Below are 25,874 nucleotides of genomic sequence, written 5' to 3' on the forward strand. Positions count from 1 at the left end.
CCTTCCACTCTGCCCCTAGATATAGCTCCCCTCAAAAATGAGATCCCCGAGAAGAATGCCAAGGAAGTCATGTGCCAGTAGAATTAGGTCAGCTAATTTCCCTTCTATGGTAATAACTTCTTATCAAATATAACATTAATGCTATCCTTTGTTCAATTCTGATTACATTTCAGAGAGTGAGATAAGGATCAGAACATTTTACAGTGGTTTTGCTAGCAAAAACAAAAAAGAAAAACAAACTGGAAAAAGAAAAAAATCCATGATTTTACCAAACTATGACATGTGGTAAGGAGCTATTTAAAAAGTTTGGTGGCTATCCAGCTGCCACCCTTTATCACAGGACCGTGTCCTGTTCATTCTCTGTTGGCTTTCCTGTCGTCCTAATGATGGTTTGTGTGTTTCTTTGGGTACTGAGTACAGGAATCCTGGGCACTCTCTTAATGACATGCTTTGATAAATCTGTGTTGCTAACTTAGCCTTTTTCCAGATTACCAGTCCCTTCCTTGTTAATATAATGTTTTCTCTGGCTAAGATTTTTATTTACCTCACAGTCAGGGGCTCCTTTCCCACGTTACCTTTTCCAACTGACTCTATAACCTACCTGGAATTTATTTTCAGAACATTGGAGACAATCCCTCCAGTAGATACTATTAACTAATTCTGTATTGTTTTTCTGAAAACACTTCTGATTTTAAATGCCAAATTGGAAAGATTTTGTTGGGCATGGAAATTTAGGTTGAAGACATTTTTCCTTTATTGCCAAAAACACACCGCACTGTCTCTCCACTTCATTGTTTGCTGCGTGCTCATGCGCAAATCTCAACTCTTGCTCTTTGCAGTCCAATGCACCTCTTCCTAAGTAGGTAATTTTTGTATTTTTCCTAACCTTGGTTTTCAGCACTTTTACAATGACTGATCTGAGTTTTGGTTTTGCACTAGTTTTGCCTGTTGCTACCACACCCTTGATAGAATATCAGAACATTGCATCACTCATTAATTCCAACAAACTAGCATTATTTGTTAAAAAATTGGTTTGCCCATTATAAGAAGGATTCCAAAACTTCCCAGTTCTCTCTCAACTATAGTGCTGGACTTGCTCTTCTGTTTCAGTTCTCAGTGTGGAACACACTAATAGGACTAACTGCTCTTCAGCTGAGTGGATCAAATTCACCTATTGAATCCATATCCTTTTCTGTTGTTCTAGAATGGTCATCTGGTTTTACAATGTCCAATGATCTGAGAAGCTTTTTGTTAAGAAAATTACTCAGTTCAGCACCCAAGTTCTTAATAGACATTGGTCATTCAACATTTTGTCTACAACACCTGTTCTCACTTTCTCGGCTTTCAGTGCTCTGTTGGAGCAGTTTCCGGCTGCCGCGTAACTTTTCATTGCATGGTGGACACTGCGCTTAAAAACTTCATGAGGACACTTTGAGATTCTGAATGGTTTTATCCTCCTCCAGGGATTTATTTTCACTTCCAACAGGCAGAACAACACACTAAAGCAGTTGAGACCCCTTCGGGGTTGCATATCAGATATTTACTTAGCAATTTATAGCCATAGTAAAATGAGTTAGGAAGTAGCAATGAAATAATTTTGTTATTGGGGGTCACTGCAACATGAACTGTATAAAAATACATGAACTGTATTCCAATACATTAGCAAGGTTGAGAACTGCTGTAATAGAAATGTACCTCAAGATTCAAGGAGGCTTTTTGTTGTTGTTGTTTTTAATTGATTAAAAGTGGTTTCATGTGTGTTTGTGGTGCTGAGAACGAAACACTGAAAGACCCTACAGACCCCCTCCTCAAAACCCGCAGCTAGCATGCTCCTGGGGGAATGTCCTGTTGGCTTAAAAAAAATTCTCCGGATCAGCAGCCAGCCTGCTCTCGTAAGAACATCCCATGTGCTTGAGAGAGCAGGATGTCTATGAGATAGGAAGACTGCAAGGCAGGATATCAATAAGATAGGACATCAACAAAGCAGGTTGACTGCAAAACAGGATATCTATAAGATAGGAACAGGATAACTGTTGCCAGACATCCATGCTGAGAGAAGAAACCATTCATGCCCCCCGCCTCATTCCATAACCATGCTTTTGCTTCTGTAAACTTGCTTTTTGCTCTTCCCTATAAAAAGCCCGCCCTCCAGTTGGCAGGCGAGCAAGTCTTCCAAGAGATCTTGCTGCCCACAAGTACCTGTGTCTACTCAATAAACCTCTTGCTAATTGCATCCTGTGGTTTAGTCTCGGAGTGTCCTGGTTCTGGGGTCTTCATCATCGGAGAAAAGGTTCTCTATGAGGGTCTTTCAACACAAAACATAACTCTCACACATTATAGGCAAGTGTTCTGCTGCTTAGCTGTATCCTGAACCCCAAACTTCATTTTTACTTCAAAGCTGATCTGTCTTAGCCCTGCAGAAAACCTGAGGTACTTAGCAAGGTATTTCTTCCTTGGTGGGCCCTCACCACTTACTCTTGCCTTCCATCAACCCTTGAAGACACCTCAAGTGCCTGTTCCATCACTGCTACTGGGATGCCAGCCCACAGCTTTGTTCCTCACGGGCTCTGGGCTGCATCATTAGCTCACTGGTTCCTTAAAATAACTCTTGTCAGCAGCCTGCCCACTGCTTCTAGAGATCTCAGCTAGTCCACATCAGCAGCACCAAGCTCAGGCTGAAACCCTGTCTCATTATTGTCTTCATTTACATTTCTTTTGTGATTATAAAACTGAATCATCTTTCACTTGAATGTAAGACATTATTTCTTGCTTTGTGAACTCTCAAATCTCATGCAATTTTTCTATTGAAATATTGACCTACATTTTTATTTTTAGAAGTTCTTTATGCCTTTGAATATTATGAATTACCTATGATAGAAATGCAAGTTTTTTTCTCTTTTGAAATACTTGTAGCTCCACTCCAAAGCTTTTTGTGTTTATGAAGTCAGACATTTTTTTTTATTTCTGCTATGCTTTTAATCTCAAGTGACAAACTGCTCATGCCCGCATCCTTAAGGGACAATCACTGATTTCTTCTGCACACAAGTGTAAGTAGTGTGCTAATGAACACTTGTAAAGTGCTAAACTTTCTGGAAGATTCAGAGTTAAAGTGTGAGATTGCAGTGACAGGTTGAGCTGCAAGTTCAAGGTCTCTTTTCTGTGTCCTGATCCCATCCTCAGACATTACTAGCAGAACTCGAGCAGTGCTATGGGATAATTATGTCTGAAGAGTTTTCTTCTTGTGTTAGCCTTTCCTGGTGCTAGCTCATCTAATCTTGTATCATCAGTTTTACAGAAGAATGGCACCTCCCTGATTCCTCCTGTGTATTTCACACTCCATTTCCAATATCCAATACAACAGCTTCTTCAGTGTTTTCAACTAAATAAGCCTTAACTCATACCTCAAATCTTAAAATGGCGTTCTTCCTCCTCCCCCACTCTGCTTGTCTTTACATGTTCAAGTTCTGACTTCCCTACCAAGCCACATGGTCAACCATGTTGAAGTCATATTTTATTTTTTATTAGTATTTTTACTAGTATTAATTTTTTCCATCCCAGTCAGTTTTCTGTCCCTCCCTTCTCTCCTCTCAGTCCAACCTCCTCGCCATCCACCTTTTCTCCTTCAGAAAGGGGCAGGCCTCCCATGTTTATCAGGCAGTCATGGTGTATCAAGTATCTCCTCTGCTATTAAGGCTGGAAGATGCAACCCAGTAGGTGGGAAGGGACCCCAAAACAGGTAACAGAGTCAGAAACAGCCCCTACATCCACTGTTAGGAGTCCCACAAGAAGACCAACTTTCCAAATGTAACATGTGCAGAGGGCCTAGGTCAGTCCCATGCAAACTTTCTGGTTGGCGTTTCAGTCTCTCTGAGTCCCTATGAGCATATGAGCCCAAGGTAGTTGATTGTGTTGGTTTTCTTTGTCTCTTGCCCCCTCTGGTTCCCATACTCCTCCTCACCCCTCTTCAGCAGGATTCCCTGAGGTCCGCCTAATCTTTGGCTGTAGGTCTCTGCATCTGTTTCTATCAGTTGCTGGATGAGGACTCTCTGATGACAACTGGACTAGGCAGCAATCTATGAGTATAGCAAAATTCACTAGGAGTCATTTCATTGACATTTATTGATTTATGTATTGCCATTCATGTGTGGTTCTATCCTAGGTGTCTGGGTTGTCCAGCCTCTGGGTCCTAACCCTACAGGCAATGTCAGAGGTGGGCTCCCTCTCATGGTATGGGTCTCAAGCTAGTCTAGTCATTAGTTGGCAACTGCCATAATTTCTGTCCCACCTTAATTCCCAGCATATCTTGTAGGCAGGGCACATTGCAGGTCAAACATTTGGTCAAAGGTTCCATTGCACTAGGTTCTAGGTCATCTCAGAGATACCCCTGATTCCAGTTGTCTTTCCTAGTACTCTCTCCCTCCATGCTCCCCCAACCTGACCCCTCCTGTTCCCATGCCCAGCCCACCCCCATTCAGTCCCCCAATTCACCTGTGATATCTATTCTAGTTCCCCTTCACAGTGAGATTCCTGTATCTCCCCTGCCCTTTTGCCCTCCTTGTTACCTCGCCCCGCTAAGTCTGTGAGTTATAGCTTGATTATCATTTACTTAATAGCTAATATCCACATATAAGTGAGTACATACTTCAACAACCTCCACAAAATTGGAAAATCTAAAAGAAATAGATAACTTCCTAGATATAGACCACTTACCAATGTTAAATCAAGATCAGATAAACAAATAGACCTATAACCCCTAAAGAAATAAAAGCAGTCATCTTAAAAAATAAATAAATAAATAAATAAAAAGCCTAGAGCTAGATTTTTTTAGGACAGATTCTACGAGACTTTCATAGAAGAGCTAATACCAATACTCAAATTATTCTACACAATAGAAACAGAAGAAACATTAATTCTATAAAGCTACAGTTTCCCTGATACCCAAAGCACACAAAGACCCAACAAAGAAAGAGAATTACAGACCAATTTCCCTTAAGAACAACGATGAAAAAATATTAATAAAAAATAATTGAAAACTGAATTAAAAAACACATCGGAAAGATCATCCACTATGATAAAGTGGGCTTCATACCAGAGATGCAAGGATGGATAACAAAAGTAATCCACCATATAAACAAATAAAAGAAAAAAATGACATGATCATCTCATTAGATGCTGAAAAAGCCTTTGACAAAATCCAATACCCCTTCACAATAAAAGTCTTGGAGAGATCATGGATGTAAAGCACACATAAACATAATAAAGGTAATATATACAGCAAGCCAATAGCCAAAATCAAATTAAATAAAGAGAAGCTTTAAGCAAGTCTACTAAAATCAGGAACAAGACAAGGTTGTCCAGTCTCTCCATATCTATCCAATAATACTTGAGGTTCTAGCTAGAGCAATAAGACAACTAAAGGATATTAAGTGAATACAAAGGGAAAGGAAGAAGTCAAAATATCTCTATTTACAGATAGATAATATGATAGTATAGATAGGTGACCCAGAAAATTCTACCAGGGAGATTCTATAGCTGATAAATACCTTCAGTGAAGTGGCTAGACACAAAATAAACTAAAAAAACAAAAAAACAAAAAAAACTACCAGTATCCCTCCCATATACAAAAGAAATTAGAGAAACAACACCTGTCACAATAGCCACAAATAATATAAAATATATTGATATAACTCTAACCAAGCAAGTAAAAGACCTATATAGCAAGAACTTCAAGTCTTTGAAGAAAGACATGGGAGAAGATATCAGAAGATGGAAAGATCTCCCAAGCTCATGGATTGGTAGGATTAAAATAGAAAAAAATGACAATCTTACCAAAAGCAATCCTCATCGAAATTCTGACACAATTCTTTACAGAACTTGAAAAAACAATACTTAACTTTATTTGTAAAAACAAAACAAAAACAACAACAACTAAGAAAAATGGACAGCTAAAGCAATCCTGTACAATAAACAAACTTCTGGAGTGAAGTGTGATCCTAATTACTCCTAATCAATAAAAATCTGGAGTCAGATATTAGGGTGAAAGCTGAAAGATCAGAGAAGCAGAGCAGCCAGCCACCAGAGACTCTGAATCCTTAGACTGAATGGGGCAATTCTGTCTCTATGAATTTTCAGACTGACTCTGGTCGGGGGGGGGGGGGATCCTGTCTCTACTCACATTATATTGCTCTCTCCACCTCCCTAGTGCTGGGATTAAAGGATGTGCCTCCCTAGTGCTGGCATCAAAGGTGTGAGTCACCACCAACTGGCTCTGTTTCTCTTTTAAGACTGGTTCAATCTTGTGTAGTTCAGGGTGGCCTTAAACTCCCAATATTCCTGCTTCCTCCTCCCAAGTGCTGGGATTAAAGGTGTGAGCCACCACTGCCTGGCCTCTGTGGTTAACTAGTGGCTAGCTCTGCCCTCTGATCTCCAGGCAAGCTTTATTCATTTGAACACAAACAAAATACACAACACTCGAGGTATCACCATCCCTGACTCAAGCTGTACCATAGAGTAGAACAATAAAAGCCACATGGTATCAGCATAAAAACAGACAGATTTATCAATGGAACCGAATCAAAGACCCAGATGAAAATTCATATATCTATAGACACCTGATTTTTGATAAAGCATCAAGAAATAAACAATGAAAAAAAGAAAGTATCTTCAGACGTCAATGCATAGAGGTTTGCAACCAGATACATACCTGTCACCCCGCCAAACCCAAGTCCAAGTGGATCAAAGACTTCAACATGAAACCAGATACACTAAGCCATATTTCTTGACTGTCAGCACCAGTATGTGGTTCAAGAGTACAGATTATCAGCAAATGTCTTTCCCTCTGCAAGATCACAGACTGAGCTGCCTCTCTTGCTTTATCCCCACTTAGCACGCTGAATCTAACCTATTCTCTTCTCAGGCCGTCCTCCTGTCAAACAATTTCACCTTCTCTTTAAAAAGTACAGAAAGAAAACCTTCAAGTGCCTGTATTTGTAAATTCCCAGCATTCTTGTTGGGAAAGCATATTAGGTATTTAAGGTTTGAGAGGTTTTTGTCCTTTTGAATATCTGTAAGGTCAGTAATCCTCTCCTAGCACCAGCTAATGTATCAGCTGGCTGTGATGGCCCACAGCTTTAATGCAAGCACTAGGGAGGCAGAGGCAAGAGAAGCTCTGCATTGGAAGACAGCCTGGTCTACAGAATGTGTTCCAGGACAGCTAGGGCTGTACACAGAGAAACCTTGGGTATCTATCTATCTATCTATCTATCTATCTATCTATCTATCTATCTATCTGGTGTAGGAGGTTCTTCTGTCTATATGTTGCCTTCATTGGTTCTTAACCTCTCTCCCTACTACATCTATCCATCTATTTATTTATTAGTGTTTTATAACTTCAACCACAGTGAATAGATGGCCTTCTTTCTAAAGGTCATATAGGAAATGGGACACAACACAAGCCAGCAACAGGCTAGACACTCAGCCCTCAGCATCTTAGAAGGTCCTCTGGGGAGGCAGCTGTGTTGCTCTTCTGTAGTTTAACAAGAAAACCCTTTTGGTGAAGAGAAGGGACCTTGCAGCTTTCAGGCATGCCTTAGGCAAGATCAGGCCTTTTTTCATCATGGTTTTGTTTTCTTTTAAAGATTTGTCTCTCTCTATTTCTATCGATTTATCTATCTATCATCTATCTATCTATCTATCTATCTATCTATCTATCTATCTATCTATCTATCTATCATCTATCTACCTTTCTCCCCCACAACACCTCCTCCTTCCCTAAATTTAAACTGCACAGTGTTGATTAAAACATATCTTTCTTTTTATCCTACTAGATTTCTAATTTGAGAAAATATTTATGTATGTGTTTATCTCAAAAATGAAAGAGAACTTAGGAGAAAACACTGAAGTGTTCAATCATCTCTACCCACAACTTCCTCCTCTAACCCACCCTGCAGAAGAAGTTAAATTCCTAGAGTATTTTTCAATTTAAGAGAACAGTGGAGGGCGAGAGCAGATTGGCAGCTGGGCTGTGCTGATTCTCTAGTAACCAGGGCTCTCTGCTTTCCTTCCTTCAGCTCAAGACGAGGATGCATCTTCTGTGTTTGCAAAAAGTCAAGGTTCCAGCGACACAGAAACTACTACAGGTCCTGATGGTGAGTGAGTTTGAGCTACCGGTGCTCAGCTATGAATCTGTGGTATTTTGTGCACATGTAAATCTAGGATTATGGGAACTATCAGATCAAGGAATCGACGTATTTGGTTAGAACAAAAGTAAATTTCAAAAGCCAAAAGTGTGCTTATGTGTGCGCATATGAAGACATTCTGTTTTAAGATAACACACGTGGTTTATGGCTTAAACATTCCTCATTATATTGAGGTCACAGTGAGTCATTCAAGGTCAAGCTGAAATCTGCCTGGCCTGCTGTTATCCCTGCTACCCCAGCATTCTGGAGCCCTCCAGTGAGCTTGGGCTAAGATTCTTCTCATACACTCCACTGTTTCACCTCTGATGTTTTGACTAAATACATAAGGACTCTTTCAGAGCACCTTAAACATAAACCCACTTAACTTTAGATGCCTTTTAATCAGATTCATATAAAGATCCCAGAACTTATTAACATCCCCTCTCCTACACATCCTTGCTGAGAAGACTCTGAAATGCCATTATTTGCATTAGAAAAATACCTGTTTCTGCAGACATGATTCTGCTGGGTCACTGGGGTTTTTGTTTTAAATATTATAATAAAGAGTCTTTTCGGTTTGATTAGAGAGGTGTGCTGAGTGGGATTTAGATGAATTATCCTTTAGTAACACCAAGTACTTGCTGCCGGAGAAGCCAGGATAGAAGAGCCAGCAGCCACCCACAGCACAAGGGACTTTCCTTACTTCTGTAGACTTCGCAGGGCCAGGCCAGTGATCTTGGCAGCTTACTAGATAAAATAGAAGCCAGTGAGTCTGGTTGCCTTGGGTCTGGGAAGGGAGAAAAGTCACAGAGGAGATCCCTTAACCCTTCAGCAGCAGCTTATCTCAGAGCCAAGAAAACTAGAATCCATAGGATATCAACTATGCCAAGTGATACATGTTTACTAATTTTTGGTGATACCTAAAATGATAAAGTTACATTTGTTAATGGTCTGCGCTATAATCTATAGATAAGTCATATAATTTCTAAGTCAGGTTAAGAATATTCATCTCCAGTGTTACTCAGTTCTTTCTGGTAAAACCTCATACTTGTTTTAGCTCTTGGCAATACAATACTACTGTTCTCATCTGCAGACACCCTCCCATGCAATCCTGGACCACAACTTCTCACTGTAACTCAACAACTATCACCGAGCCCCTCCCAGTGTGCCTGGTCTCTGATCATCACCATCTTCCACTCAGTTTCTGAGAGATGACTAATCACTTGTCACTCTATATCTGGCCTACTTCTTTTGATATAATCTCGAGTTCCACGGATGTCACAAATGACAGGATTCATTCCTGTAATGACAATGAGTATAACTAGTATTCCACTAGCTATGCCATGCTTTCCTTTTCCACTTAGAAATTTGTAAACATTCATTTCTATTTTTTTTTTTTTTGGATATTGTGTTGCTTCTTTCCAATGTACTGACTTTGTTTCCTTCAGGTATATATGCTCAGTAGTTGAATTGCCAGATCATATGGGTAGTTTTTTTTTCTCTCTCTGTCTTTATGGAACTTTCATACTCTTCTCTATAATGACTATACTGTTTTAAATTCACACTAACAGTCTGCAAGGCTTCCCCAAACCCATGTCAACCTTTATTATTTTCATTGTTTTTGATAACCATAATTTCTACTGCAAGGAAGTGATGTATTTGTGCAATTTTTAATCTTTACTTCAATATTCCTGTTGGCCATTTTTGAGAAATGTCTGCTTAGATTTGTTGCTCATTTATAAAATAGGTCACATGCTCCCTTGCTAATACATTTCTGTAATTCCCTCTATTCTGGCTTTCAACCCTTTTTCAGTGGTGTAGTTTATGGAGATTCTCTCCCATTCGATATAATGGATCCATCAATTATTATTTTTTTTTTTGCTGCACAAGAACATTTTAGTTTGATGAAATTCCATTTGTCTACTTTAGCTTTTGTTTCCTGTCCTTTTCGTGGTCTGTGCCAAAGATTCTTGTTCTTGCCAAAGTCCTGTAGTGTTTCCCCTGTTCTCCTTCCACACTTTCATGTCTTCTGTGAGTCTTCAATCTACTTTTAGTTGATTTTTTTATAACTGATGAGAAAGAGGAGTCTAGTTTTACTCTTCTGCATGAGGATATCCAACACATGCTCGCCACGTAGTGAAAAGAGCTGTCCTTTGTCTCACGCATGCTCATAATACCAACTAGACTATCTAGTAACTCACATGTCTGTTTAAGCCCAAACCTTGGTGGTTTGGTCATTCCAGTTTTGAAGTATATTTACCACCCCTTCCTTTGTGTTTCTTGCTCAGGACCGTTTTGCCTATAGGAGATTTTTATAGTTACACATTAAATTATTTCCCACTGTGTGAACAATATCATTAGAATTTTTATATGGATTAAGTTGGGGTAGAACAAACATTTTCTACTTTTTTGTGTTCTCTTTCCTTTCCTTCATCAATGTTTTATAGTTACATTTCCTCCTAGGTATGGGATTGATTTATTTATTTCTATTTAAAACAGGTCACTATGGGCAAAAGCAGTGCTACATATATGTTATTGCAGCTTTGCTGAATTTAACTAGCAGTTCTACTAGAGAGGGGTCTTTGACATTTCCTATAAGTAAAATCAAATCATTGGTAAACATGGGCAACTTTTCACTTTAGGGGCCCTTTAGTTTTGCTTTTAGCCCAAGTTCTCTGGCTATAATTTATAGAACTCTGTCAAATAAAAGTGGAGAGAGTATGGGACTCTTATTTCACATCTTAAGAAGCTTGTCAGTTGGGTTATTATAATCAATACTTATATGTTATGTTATATTTACACAGCTATATGCCAAACAAAATTGTACTGAAAGAAACTGAAGCCTGGGCAAAGGGAGCAAGGTTAAGGCAAGAAAGGACAGAAGGGAGCGTGCTGGTGGGCAAGGGTCAGATGATTACAGTCACTCAGATGTGTTGACGTGTATAGCTCCCTCCCTGAGTTGAGATGACTCCTTGAGCCCATGGCCTGCGGACATGACTTGCTCAGGCCAGTGGGGAAACAAAGGGACCATGTGTGGAGGTACCTTGATGTCTCTCACACCCACTGCTGGGCAGCATCCCTTTGTCTTTCCTTCTCTACCACTCAGAGTAGAGGCGGGAGGATGGGGCCTACTGTTCAAGTCAGGCTACTTCTGTAGTCTGCCACACAAGATGAATCCCTTCAGGCCCAGCTCTGAGCTGAGAGCTCCATTCTTCTCATACTTGAGTCCTGAGTGCTCACCGAGCCAGCTGAGAACCTCAAAGAGCAATGTTGTGGTGAGAGTGGGCTGGCATGAGTGAAAGGAAGCTAAGTGTGTGTGCTGACTGACAAGAGACCCAGACGGAACCCTCTGAGCAAGAACTTGGGTGGCAGCACTGGCCTAGCAGTTCTCACAGGACTTCACATGGGTCTTGTTTCAATATATCCCAGTGACCAATTTGATTCCTGCACCCACTGATTATTCAAATGAACGTTTTACATGGATTTTTAAAGCTTTCCTTGCTATTGACTTTCTTTTTGTTTTGTTAAATCCTAAGCAGTATAATTTACAATTAATCAAATGCAATGGGCTTTGTTGTATGTTCTGTCATATTATCTACCCTGAAGAATGTTCTGTGTATAGGTCAGAAAAATGTGCCTTTGGCAAATGGAACACCCTGGGAATGACGGCTGAAGCCTTGGGTCTCGGATACGATTTAATCCTTTTGTCTGCTTGGGATTTTCTGTCTACGTGATCTTACCATTGCTGCAAATGCAACACAAAAGTCCCCAGCTGCTGTGTTAAGAGGCCAGCTATTCACTTCGTGCTACTAAGATCAGCTTTATATATTTAAAATTTGTTCTCTTGCAGAATTGACCCCTTTGTCATTATAAAACAACCCACCTTACCTCTTTTCACTATTACTAAGTCTTTTTATCTGCTGTATGATAGCTATTCATGCTTCATCTTGATCCCCCTGAGCACAGAGTAGTTCCCTCCATCTCTTTGTTCTCAATCTATACATACCTTGAGTGGTGAGTTAAGTTTCTTCAAAGCACTATGTAATTTGGTCACGTGTTTTATCCCAATCAGTAACTGTGACATTTACTTGGAAAATTGATTCATTTACATTCAAGGTAAGGTCTTACTTTAGCCACTATATAAATCATTTCCTAGCTTTCCTGTACTTCCTTTCTCCCATTCTTCATCTTATAAAGCAAAGATAATTATTTTCATCACACTTGACACAACACTTATAAAAAAATTTTAAATATATAATATAATATAAAGAATGGAAATAGAAGGGAAAGTACATACTAACAAGGAAATGGTCAAGTATAGTGACACACGCCTGTAATCTCAGCTCTTTGGAAGTAGAGGCAAGGGGAGTCAGAAGTTCAAGGGCATGTTCAGCTACATAATAAATTTAATCTGTCCTGGACTACATAAGATGCTGCTTTTTAAAATGGGAGAAGAAATGACTGCCTATTGGTAAAGTAAAATTGTGGCAACAGATTGCTGCAACCAGCCCAAGCTATGTTAGATGTTTTAGAAGTCCAGTACCCCATGTCATTCCTTTGCATTGGAGATCTTCCAGAGCTCTTAGTAGCCAAACCTGGGAATGAGAGATATTAGCTTTTTCTCGGTTTCAGATTATATCCTGGAACTTGGCCCTGAGCTGCTAAAACCCATCACTTACTACTCCGCCCTACCCTCAGTGATATGACCGTATAGCATACTAGGTTCAGTTAGTGCTGAGCAAAGCAGTCCACACTGACACTAAGCCAAGATGTGCTTAAGTCTCATGGTAGCAAGGACCTGCACGGTCGCATACATCAAAGAACCACATTTCAGTTGGTATCGGTGTGAGCCAAAACACCAGGCACAGTCTATTCCCGGTGCCAGGACAAGGCTGGGACTCTGTGAACTGGCTTGTTAAAGCTGCATTACCTGAGATCTGAGATAAATGGTAGAGACAGTCCCTTGGCTAGCAAGGCTGGCACCAAGCTAGGTCACATACAGAGAGATTTTCCTAGTCACAGGAAGGGAGCATCTCTGCTATAGACTGCCAAAGCTGGACCCAATGCAGACCCAAAGTGGAGTCTATTCTTGGAACCCACAGCTCTCTCTGTTGTTAGAGCTGATCTAAAGGCTTTGAGCCGTGGCTGAAAAACAAGATCTTCCCTTCCTCCCAGGTCCTGGGCCAAAGTATAGCAGGCTTGATCACAGGGTCCAGACAAATCCTGATGCTAGCTTGCTTTCATACCTGTCTTCCCAGCAGGGAGAGTTCTGTTCTCCACTCTGCTACCATAGAATTAAGGAGGCATTGTAGAGGTAGTTAGCTACCAAGTCTAATGTAGTTGTAGCGATTCAGGCCCTGAGCCTACCTGGTCCCATGAGACGGGGCAGGGTGGGGCACAGGGCTTTCTCCAGCACCAGATTTCTCTGTGGCTAGCATTATACATCCCTCTCATAAGCAAGAAACACCTCCCCGTGCAGGGCTCTTTGGAGTGAAGGGAAGGAGGCCAAAAGTAAGGCTTTACCACCTGCCTGTTTCAATGTACCTTTTCAATTGTTACACTAGACCATGAGAATGACATCTGTCACCCCATTTGTGAGAGTGGCATCCATTACCCCATTTATTGTCACTGTTGATTCGGCTGATCTGGATAGCCAGGCAGCTGCCCCTTGCTTCCCTCACAGGGCCATGAACACCCTTCCTGAAGCTGTCTGCTTCCTCATAAGGAAGAACAGTTTTCCATCAAGGGTAGACTACACTCCCCTGCTAGGGCCTCCAAACAAACTCATTCTGTTAAAGCGGGCGCCATGGTCTTTCAGCAGATCTACTGTTCCTGTAAATCTAGTTAATGAGCTTGTGATCAGCTCCACATTTTTCCACCTTTGATGGGGTAAAAAGGAAAAGTAAATTACCTTGAGTCGACAATCACTTCAGAAATAAATCAGCCATCATGGGGAGTAACACGGTTGTGTACAGGATAGAGCAGGCTTTTCTCCACCCCATAGGTTGGCCATCACCTGAACTGCCCCCCCCTTAACTCTAAGACCTCTACTCACGAGCATTCCTGACCCAGGAGATGCTCCAACCCACCTCCAAAACCATGGACATGTTTCCTTACTACTTGTTCCCAAAGTAAGCTCTGAGGATGTCCAGCCTATGTGTTGCACCAGTGTGTAAAATGCTGAGTTTCACCCGAGATACTGTGGAGACCTGTAGACTCAGCAAGAACTTCTTTAATATGATTTAACATTACTTTTCCACAGAGTTATTTTATCATGGAACACTTTTTATAGAACATGTATTAATAGGCTGGAGGCCTTAGAGTATTTTGACTAGAGGCAGGAACAGAAAACGAGTGTTTCTTCCGTGCTTAACCCTGTACTCTGAGAGGGAAGCCCGTGTGCCAGGTTGAACAGTGCACAAATGTTTCTTAGGCTGAGAGAACTGTTTCATCTGGTGAGTTCACAGGCGGAATTTGAAACGAGATCACAAATAATTAGGAAAATGGTGCAGGTCTCAGGTAAGGGAAGAGAGACCAGTGTTTTAAGCCTGTAACCCTGGGAGAGATCTTGGCCATCCAAGCGCATTTCTCTTACAAGTATCTCTGTAATATGGGACCAGCATCCACCATTATTCCATTCTTTTACTCGTTTATGTTCTGAAAGCAAAACAACGAACTTCGATTGTTGGTTTTGTGCAAGTAAGTGAAAACTTCCCAAATAAAAATAACTAGAGGTTAGAACAGTGATGGTGTTGGTGAGTACTGTCTGTGCTTGGCAGGTAAGCGGGATATGTGTAGCTAAACATGCCGTATTTGAAGGTGGTTGACATAAAAAGCTCACTAGGAGCTGAGTGTATTTCTTGGTTCTTACAAATTGAAAACTGATGACCACCGGCACTGGTCCTGGACATTTTGCTAGAGGTTATGTTTGTTGGCCAGGGATTTGAAATCAGAATTTTACTGTTGTAATTATCTGTCATTGTCTGTTTCGCGTGTGTGTTGCTAGGAAATCTACTCATGACTCCAGCATTCAAGGCAAGCATTCTACCAACTGAGCTATATTCCCAGTCTCCCACTGTCCATTTCTATATTTATTTTCTTAGCTTACAATATGGGCTTTGGATAGTGAAAATCTCATTAAACTTGCTGACCCTTGGAAATTTCCAGAGTGGCTGCTTTGGGCCACTTCTGGAGAAAGGCAGTAATTATGCATTCTATTTTTATGCAAATGCTCACATAGACTGAATACAATCAAGTAAAAGGCACATGTGTGGCTTGTCTATCTCGTGGCATCTATTGGCTGCTGTACCCATTGGCAGTTTGCAGGAACTGTTTTGAATTCTGAAATTGAAAACACAGTGAACTAAACAGGTCTGTCGAAATTGCCATTACGGAGGGGACCCTGCATGTCAATGCTCCGCTTTTCTTTGTTTTCTCTTTATTTTCCTTAGATGTGTATTAAGGCCTTTGAATTTATTTATTTAAGGAGGGTAATAAATACACACAGCCTGCCAAACCACAAATCTTGCATGAAATGACAGCTCAGCTGAGAGGAGAGTGAATCCTAACCTCCTGGTCCCCGTTGTCATGAATAAATGAGAACAGAAAAGGCATAGACAGGAGATGGGAACGATTTCAAACCGGAGTGGCCGTTTTCGTGCGTTTAAGAGTTTAGGTTTGATAATGATTGCACCTTTTCTGCTTACAGTTGAAATGATCAGCCAGGATGACAACGTAAATGAGCCAAGAGCATGTCAGCAAGAAGATTTCCAATAGGTAAGCTGCCCCCATGGAGGGATTTTTTTTGGTTCATGAGCCAGCCGTAAGGAATAGTTTGCAAAGGGCGTGTTGTGTTTCTCTTTGCTTTGTCAAGTCCTGGAGTGTAGTTCGAACTAAACTTTGGAGATTTGTAAAACAATACAGAGTGAAAAAGAAAGATCACTCCTAGAAACTTGCCATCCTTAGTAAAACGAACAAACAATCAAACAAAAAAGGATAAGCTATGGTATACTTAACTCGTGGAGCACCTTAGATTTCCTCACTTTGACTGAAAGAATAGCGTTTTCCCATTTGTCTTACTGTTCGCCTGCCAGAGTGATCAAATTACTTCAGTGACTTGAGCTGATTCCAGAAGCATCCCTTTTCCACAATCGTCATACTGTGTTGTTTACTATATCTGTTTTTTTAAGTGTAACACTAAATTTTTACCCGAGAGAATGTATAAAGACATATAAATACGTGTTGACAGAAAAGCAGGTGCCTAAGAAAGCATACTAACTCCTGAGGACATACACATCTGTACAGACAGACATAGCTGGAGTCCATTGAACCCGAGGCAACACCCAGGAAAAAAGTGGTAACAAGACCACACAGTCTACATCATACCTAGAGTGATAAGCAATCGATCAGCCTTTCCCATCCCTGGAGAGGGCTGTGGAAAAGTCAGAATAGGCTGAAATAAAGAAGTTAGCCTTACTATTAACTGAATGTTTAAAAAACACCAAAGAAGAATGAATTGGGAATGAGTGTAGAACACAGATAGTGCCTTGGTTGCCCTCTTCACTCCCCGGTCCTCTTGATCTCTTCACCCTGCCACAAGGCTACCTACCTTACACCATGCGTGTGGCCCAACATCACAGTGGAATGAAGGCTCAGACCATAGGAGAGAACATGTCTATCCTTTTCATAACAATCGTGAACTTCATGGGACCAGAAAGCTAATACCATTTGTATAACAGGAAATTGTTTTTTAAAATACACATTCATATATACATGAGCTCATAAACATTTTAACCTTACCCATGTATATGAAATATCCTGTGAAGTTATATGAATTAATAGCTATGAAGTTACCATTGAATGTAATGAACTGAGACAAAATTTAAACAGTTTATACTCTTCCTCAGTGTTTCCTGACCTTTTATTCTTTAGCTGCCAAAAAACTACAACTTTTGGATTTTTTTCTATTAATTTCCTATGTAATTCGTATCCAGATAAAGTGCTAGTATAGATCTATTTTCCTTAACCAAAGGATGCATGGAGGTTTGAGTTCTTCCAACTCCAAATTCTTTAATGATTAGAGCATGCAGCAATTGAATCTGTGAACATAGTTGCCACCATTTCTTTCTCATCTGCTTTTAAATAGCTCAAGCACTGCTCCTGGCAAGTATAATGGTGGTATTCTGTGTTCATACAGATCTCAAATATTATCCTTTAAAATGACTCGTCAGCCACTAATTAATTAATGAACTAATCAATCCAGGCATCATCTACTTTGACTTCTCTTTAAAGTGATAAGGGAACTGAGACTGGTACAAGCTTGTTAGATTGCCTGATTTCACTTCACTGGTTTTCTGAACCTTATCCCATTTGTATTTAATGCATACCAAATAACTCCTTTGTTTGTCCATATATGTTGTCCCCACATTGACTGCTTCAAGAAAACCGTGAATTTAAAACATTTTTTAAATGGATATATAGAAAGCATGTAGAGACTTTCCTTGTTATCCTTAAGTATGGCAAGATGACAATTACAAAACATACCAAGGGTTTTGATAATCTAGAGGTAATTTAAATTACACAGAAGGATGTGCATGACTTTTATGAACACACCATACTGCTTTATATGTGATACTTGGACACGCATAGCTTTAACTATCCTTTGGGATAGCTGCAATCTACCATGGATACTGATTCTAACTTTCATTTCAAGTTCCCCACATCTTCACAGCCTTCTGCACTTTGTGATGTCACATTTTTCTTCTTTTAGCAGAATCATGGATTAGACACTGTTCTTATACATCCCTGTAATAGTTTATTTACTCTCTGTAGGAATTAATTATTAATTACACCAAACATATGCTAATGTACACTACTATTGGGGTTAGAGGTTGCATATAGCTGTTACCCACTGTTCCTCATCAGACTTAGTTTGATGTACATTAATACTGAAATATCTCCTTTAAAAAGTTAATATAATCATCTGGTACAAAAAATGTGGATTAACTGGAACTCCTACAGAGGGTTAGTTGGCATAAAAAATGTTATAACCTTGCGTTTTCAATTACTCTGACCAAAATCAATGTATAAGGTAGAAAGGCTCATTTGGACTCATGCTTGAGCAATGGTAGGCACATCAAGACAGGGAACAGATTATTTAAGTTCCAACCAAACCTTTAAGGTCATACTCACAATGACTATGTGTCCACAAAAATCTTTAAAAAACTGAAGCCAATTCTTTCAAAACTATTATACTTAGATGAAAGGAGGTAAAAAGCCCAATGAATTTAGCATAAAAGATGACCATTCAACATTATCAAACTTAATTTTATCCCAGGAATGCAAGAATGGTTTGATACACGCAAATCAATAAATGTAATGACATTAAATAGTTTGGAAGATAGAAATCATATGATCATTTCAACATATTGAATTCTATATGTTTTAGCAACACTTCATGAACCCTCTGTTCTTATCACAAATATTACACCTTCAGAAAACAGTCATGGCCAGCATTATACCGAATGTGGAAAAAATGAAGCACATCATCTAAGCCCAGTATATCACCACTTTTCAAAAACTGGGACAAAATGCCTGTTAGAAACAATGTAAAGGAAACAGTATTAGGCTGTGGCATCCCAGTTTTTGATGATGATATGAGCTTATAAAATGACCTTCTCATAAACGGGAGCATCAGGAAGCAGGGTACTGGACCAGAATTGGGAATGAGTACAAACTTGGATGAGCTGCTTCCAAACAACCTGCGTCTTCCAGATAAGCCTGACTGGCAATGGTTCCACAACACCCCAAACTAGTTTCAGAAACCAGGTATTCAAGGACCTTAACCCCGTGATGAACCTTTCACCTGCAAACCACAGCAAACCACTAAGAGGTTTCATCATCACTCTGTACTAACTATGGGTACTATGATTGACTGTGTCCTTTCTTTTTTTTTTTTTTTTTTTTTTGTTTTTTTTTGTTTTTTTTTCTATACTTAATTAGATTGTCTCTTCCTGTTTTTTTTTTATTTTTATTTTATTTATTTATTTATTTATTAAGGATTTCTGCCTCCTCCCCGCAACCGCCTCCTAAGTAAGAAGGTGAACCCAAAGACAAACACATAGGCATCCTCATAAATATTAACCTTCATCAGGCGATGAAAGGAGACAGAGACAGAGGAGCACGGGACTGTGTCCTTTCTTAAACTGCTGTATAGAAAAAGTTCTTCCTCCTTTACATTGCTTCTAGCTCAGCATTTAGTCACAGCAATGAGAAAAGCAACTAGTAGAAAACCTAAGTTTCTTCACAAAGCTGGAACAACAGCAATGAAAACCTAACCATATGAAAACAGAAAACAATAACAAAAATGTAATCCAGAGGAAGAAAAAATCCAGGTTAGAGGCATGGCAGTCTTTGCAAAGTCAGAATCCACCTGCACCTGCAGGTGATTGAAATTTGTCCGGATTTGTTTTGTTTTTTACCCTGTACAAAATTCAACTAACAGAGGGATCAAAGACATAAATGTAGCATCCAAAACTATTTGAGCAAAACACTTTATGTCATTGGTCTGGGCAATGTTTTTTATGGATAGGATTCCAATAGCACAAGAGCAAAAGGAACACTTTGTAAACAGGATTACGTCCAAGAGTGAAGCTCCTATGCCGCAAAGACAATCAACATAATGGAGAGACATTGACAGTGGGAGGAAGCATTTGTCAGCTGTATATCTAAAAAGAAGAATATCCAGAGTAGAAACCAAAAGACTTAAAAGCAAATTTTCTACTTAATAAGAAAATGACCCAAATAAACACCTCTCAAAAGAAATACCAGTATACCAAACCTCATTCATATGGATGCTATGTTCTTGGTACAGTCTAAATATCTCACAATAGAATGGATGAAAATGTGATTTCTGTACACAGGGTCTTGACAGTCATCATTGGAGAAGAACAAAATAAACTTAAGCAGCAGCAGTATAACTCACAGAAACACTGTGCTGAGTGAAAGACACTTCTGTGGTCCTATTTGCAGAGATCTCATGTGTAGAAAGTTCTAGGACCAAGAATTGTTGGTTCCAGCAGGTTTGGCCTTGACAAAGGGATATATCTAGAATCATGAGGATTTTTCAGATATGATAGTGTCACGGACTAAATATGAATATAAAACTAGAATCAACAGAGTACATCTGATTCATGCATTTCCCTGGAGGTGAACTAACCTCAGTTTTAAAAGTCTAACTAAAATGAGCATAGACTCTTCTGGGAAAGAGTCTATTGAAGTTGTCTCTGGGTGGAGGACAGCAGATATGCAACAAGAAAGGTCTCATCAATGCAAAGCAACATAATATAAGTCTTTATTTGCATTCTGGTCCCTAGACTCTAGACTGTGGGAATAGTCTGGAAAGGATGGACACATCAAAGATAGATTGTTCAAAGATTTCTTTGAACACTTGAGTTAATCGTCCCCACCAGCTGAAGCAATGTGTCATGTGGCCTACATTAATCAGTGGTGATTTAGAAGATCGTTAAAGATACCAGGTGCTAGCAATTACAGTGCAGATAGGTAAAGCCCTTTGATAGTCAAATAAGCTCTTGCTAGGCCTGGCTGAGGACTGACAGTTCATGGGCTGCATTAAAAACTATTCCTTGCTAAGCCTTGTGAAGACGCCTAATCTTTCATCTAACAAACGGTTTGTTTCTCTTTGTCTTCCTCAGGGCCACAAGATGAAGCTGAAGCAAAGGAACAAAGAACTGAAGCTAAATGACAACCCTCAGCATCGCAAGGCCTGGCCCTGGGGGACTTGGGAAGAAGATAGTGTGTGCTGTGGCAGAGGGTGGGGGAGGGGGGAGGCGAGTCCGAAGAAGGAAGGGTCCTTTGCTCTAACACTCCAGCTGCATTTTGTTTTGTTTACCTACAGAAAAGGAAACAGGAAAAAATTACAAAGGAAGAAAGAAAGAAAAAGGAATAAGAAAGCAAGTTCCCTCCACTTGTGAGAGGCCCCATGCTAAGGCAAACTTTCAGGCGCTCTGTCCCTTTCATTGCTGTCTTTTCTCCATGCCTCACCCTAGGGTTGGTGATAGGGATAAGACTCACCTGTGACTCCTGGTCCCTGTCTGTTTTCTTGGTTACCTCACAAAGCTGGTCATAGAGTGATTTCTCCCAAGGGGGAGAGGGGAAGGAAGGTGATTGACAAGCTTCAGGCTAAATTTCAAGAATCACCAGGCTCAAAATTGGTAAAATCTACAGACAGAGGAGGAAGGATAGAAAATGGACAGAAGCCTCGGAGAACACCTTGAAGAGGTCTGAATGAGGGGTTCAAAATGTTTTAATCGGGGTTTAATGAAGAAGGTGGGGCCTGGCAGCCACCAGGGTCTTCACCTCCACACATCCCAGGATGTCTTGCGCATTCCCTTTTGAGGCTGATTTTGAGCACAGCTTCTTTGGTTTATGAGGTCTTCACGGTGTGCTTCCATATAGAGCCCATTACTGAGATGTGCTTCTTCATATGCAATGGGAAAGGGTATTACTATCATTAAAACCTAATAGATGCACTTGCTCCATTTTAGGACCCAAATAAACCTATTAAATAATAGTTTCAATTTCCAAAGTTCCTCATGAAATCTCTACTTTTCATAAAAGAATATCCATGTTGAGCCAAGGTGTGTTAGCCCACAGAGGTTTACACTTGAAGTTAGCAGCCCTAGGAGCCATTGCTTCCAGTCCTGGCTTACCTGTCTGCTCATGCCAAGTTCAAGAATGATTTGATGGATCATCCACTCATCCAAAAGGTAGTTAGAGCTATTAACAACTTAAGAAGCCAGTGGAATAGAGTTAGCTCAAGCAATGAAGACCAGAGGAGGCAGGGCATCATCCCGACTCTCTGTCCCAGAACATACGGAAGTTCTCCCGCTACCTCCCTGGGTTCCAAAGACATGGTAGTATCTTTTGCACATCATCTGAACTCTCCAATGATTTAGACTTGGCATGTTTATGTTGCTATTCTTAACAGAAGGGGGATGGGAAGTGGGAACCGACAAAATCTAAAGTCAATAGTGAGATGATACCACTTTATAAATGTCTCATCCAGCTCTCTGGTTTTGTCCTTTCCTGTGGAAAACTCACCTTATCTTCCTATAACCAGTTTCAGCTGTTCTGAATTAATTGCCTCTTCCAGAGAACATATTTTGTATAATAGAATAAGTAGCAAATCATACATCTGCATATGTTACCTTTTAACATCTCTAATTTTCACTAAAGCAATTCATCATAGCAACAAGGCTATTTCAGCAATTTCATGATGCTACCCCATGGCCTCTCTTCCTTCTACAGTTTGACATGAACGCACACACCTCTCCATTACACACTGTTTTCTAGAACAATACTTTCTCTAAATAATTGAAGAACGGATGCCGTTCGGATATTGATAGCTTCAATGTTCTTGCCATCTTCCTAGCTATTTTACAAGCGCCCATCACTTTTAGGACATGCCTGACAAAAGAACCCAGCTAGGAGGGGGTTTCCCCAGAACTCCCAGGGGAAGTACTGCTGGGACTCCTTAGGGGGCTAGAGTGGACAGCAGGCTTCTAAATGGACAAAGGCGAAAGCGGGACATCCAGCCCACCTTTCTCTTTATTACCAATGGCAGCCATTTGATGCACTCATATTGCATGGGATAAGAAATCGGAGGAGAGAACTCTATGAAAACTGTAGAAAAAAGAAAGCGCTCTTCGTATCTAGGAAACAGAGAGGGGGAGTCCCACTCCTGCATTTGCTTAGACTTCTTTTTATGAATTAGACATTTTCATTTTTGCTTTGCCGTTGATTTTTGGTTGCTCTGTGGCTGAAAGGATTGTATGCTTTAAAATAAATAATGCAGTTAATTCACACTTCAATAATGAAATATTAAAATGTAAGCTCTGGGCCAGCCTGAAGACATCACAAACGAGGAAACCCATTGCCTGCTGGCCCTGGCATTGCACAGGCTGTGCAATGCAGTCCATGTGGGAAGTAGACCAATTCTTCCACACATGAATTCCAGAGGGCCGTTTCCGATCACACTTCAGCCAGGCCACACGACATGAAGGGCGGTGGGAGGATGGGAGGAAAGTAGCCCTGTTGTTTGTCATGTTCGCACACAGACAGTTGAAGTAGGCCTTCGACATAAGAGTCCTAATTAAAAAGGTACTCGCTGCAGGCTAGACAAAGGGGCTTTTCCTCTTGCTGGTAACTATTCAGATGATGGACAAGTCTTCTTTGATAAAAAGCTTACAAAGACGACATCCGAAGCCCTGCCTATGACACCAGGTCACATATTAATCACTGCGGCTAATTGTAAATCTTCCTATGAAACTCTGAAAAGCCTCTTTGTGAATTAGTCCAGTTCTGCTTGACGCACTTGGTTTGCAAAAGACATTTCTCTGTATGTGGTGCATGTCGGCTGTGCTTTGAACAACAACAAAGTTAGCAGAATACGCTCAATATATTTTCTCGGGAAATAGGGTTTTTATCATATGACTCATTAAGGATTTGCCTTACCCTGACATTTGTGATATATAAAGGAAAATCAGGAGAAAAGTACTTTTCTTGAACAAGATATGTTTTTACTTAATGCGAATACTTGTAGTCTGTTGCTTGCAAGGAAAAAAAAAAACAAATGTCTTCTGGTAATAATAGGGTAACACGTGCCTCTTTTGTTAAGCCAGTCTTGACATGCTGGACAGCTTCTGAGTGTGTTTGTCTGTTCTCATCTGTGCCACACACTATGATACTTAAATGACTGTTGCCTTCAAACTATATTTGTTAGAGCAGAGTGCAAATAAACTTCTTTGAGAGGATCATGTGGAATCATGTGTTTTGTGAAATTTGTTCTTTAGCCACAAGCAAAAATCCTGCGCTCATTTCATACTATTTGGTTGTAAATAAGCATATTTAAAGTTACTTCTTTAAATTCACTTTGACTCAATGATTTTCTTCCCTTCCTGAGACTAACTGAAGTTTTGTCCATGTTTTTCAAACTACAAAGAAGTAGACATGATAGACACACGTACCCACAATGTTTTTTTTTAATGCTGGATAAGTCATTAACTTACTCACATAGGTTGATGAGCAAAAGGCAATGGGTCTAGCCGTGGGGTACATCCTCCATTACTGGAAGTCTCTCAAACACTTCCGTCATCTTGTAACTGACTGGCTGTGTGATCCTGGCAGCCATATACTCAGTCCACTGCTGAGAGAATCATGATAGCTAAAATTACAAGAATGGTTCAAAGTGCAAAGCAGGTCCACCAAAAATCACCGTGGAAAAACTCAATGCCCTCTCCAAAGGGGCTGTCCATAAGCATTGCACCAAAAGCAAGTCACTCCGTCTCTTTCGGAACAAACGCTACCAGCTGTTCAGTTGTTCTTGTCGGCCATTAAGTGAGCCCTTTAACAAAATGCCAGAGATGAACTGGCCTAAGGACATCCAGGCTGCCACCCTAGAGCAACATGCTTCTAGTAGTAAATAAGTTTTGAAGAAGAGATAAAAAGCAGGCAGCACAGTCCCCTGTTGTAGCGGGCACACTCAACACGTGGCTCACAGTGACAATGATGATCATTGGACTTGATTCACACCATGCTGGGTACAATGCTTCGTTATACCCAACTAGTCAAGACTCTGCCTGTTCATTCTTCTCTACTGATGCTGTCAGTGTTCAAACATGAGGCCATGGGGGCCGTTTCTCAGCCAGACTATAGCGAGAGGGGACTGAAGAAAGGAATTGATTTTTTAGTTAAATGAATTTGTCTGTTTCAGTGTTGAATATTCATTTTGAATAGGCATTCAGTTATCCGGATTCAGAGCGTAAACTCTACCATTGAGTTAAGTTATTCTTTGTTATGTAGTTGTTTTTGTACCTCATAAATAAAAGGCTTATTTTCTAAATACTATGCAATAAAACGAATACTTAACCAAAAATATAAATATTAAAGCTATAGCAGCTAAAACTATAACTAAGGAATTTTTAAATTATTTAACTTTGCATTATAATATTTTTGTAGTTACAAAAATTTGAGAAAGCCTTTAAATTAAGATTTTTTTTAGCAACAGAAAAAAATGAGTACTGAACCAGGATGTTGAGTCTTTCTCTTGTTTGAAATTTCATAAAAAGGGGTAAGTCTTTGATGGAGGAAGGTCATTGGTTAATTATAATAAAGAAACTGCTTCTCCCTCATAGGTTAACACATAGGTGGAAGGAGTAAACAGAACAGAATGCTAGGAGGAAGAGGAAGTGAGCTCAGATGCTATGCTTCCCCTCTCTGGGCCAGGCGCAATGAAGCAAGCCGCCAGGTCAGACATGCTGAATCTTTCCTGGTAAGTGCACCTCGTGGTGCTACATAGATTATTAGAAATGGGTTAAGAGGCTGAAACTAATGGGCCAGGCAGTGTTTAAAAGAATACAATTTAGCCGAGCAGTGGTGACACACGCCTTTAATCCCAGCATTCGGGAGGCAGAGGCAGGCGGATCTCTGTGAGTTCGAGGCCAGCCTGGTCTAGAAGAGCTAGTTCCAGGACAGGAACCAAAAAGCTACGGAGAAACCCTGTCTAGAAAAATCAAAAAAAAAAAAAAGAATACAATTTGTGTGTTGTTATTTCGGGGCATAAGCTAACCAGGCAGCTGGGAGCTGGGTGGCAGGAAAGCAGCCTGCAGCTCCTACAAC

The 25,874-nt window shown here is 40.2% G+C and overlaps 1 protein-coding gene across 6 annotated transcripts in view; it reads left to right on the plus strand.

The window, feature by feature from the left end:
- The window catches only part of Macrod2 (mono-ADP ribosylhydrolase 2), a 1,861,794-nt gene extending 1,837,773 nt beyond the window's left edge, over window positions 1-24,021 (plus strand). For all 6 annotated transcript variants that reach the window (XM_075962323.1, XM_075962324.1, XM_075962327.1 and 3 more), the window contains 3 exons: window positions 8,070-8,147; window positions 15,886-15,953; window positions 20,891-24,021. In XM_075962323.1, coding sequence (XP_075818438.1) covers window positions 8,070-8,147; window positions 15,886-15,953 — 146 coding nt within the window. In that variant the 3' untranslated portion in view covers window positions 20,891-24,021. The remainder of the gene's footprint in view (window positions 1-8,069; window positions 8,148-15,885; window positions 15,954-20,890) is intronic.
- Window positions 24,022-25,874: the final 1,853 nt, after the last annotated feature.

This window comes from Microtus pennsylvanicus, chromosome 2, assembly GCF_037038515.1.
Source record: "Microtus pennsylvanicus isolate mMicPen1 chromosome 2, mMicPen1.hap1, whole genome shotgun sequence".
Lineage (NCBI taxonomy): Eukaryota > Metazoa > Chordata > Mammalia > Rodentia > Cricetidae > Microtus > Microtus pennsylvanicus.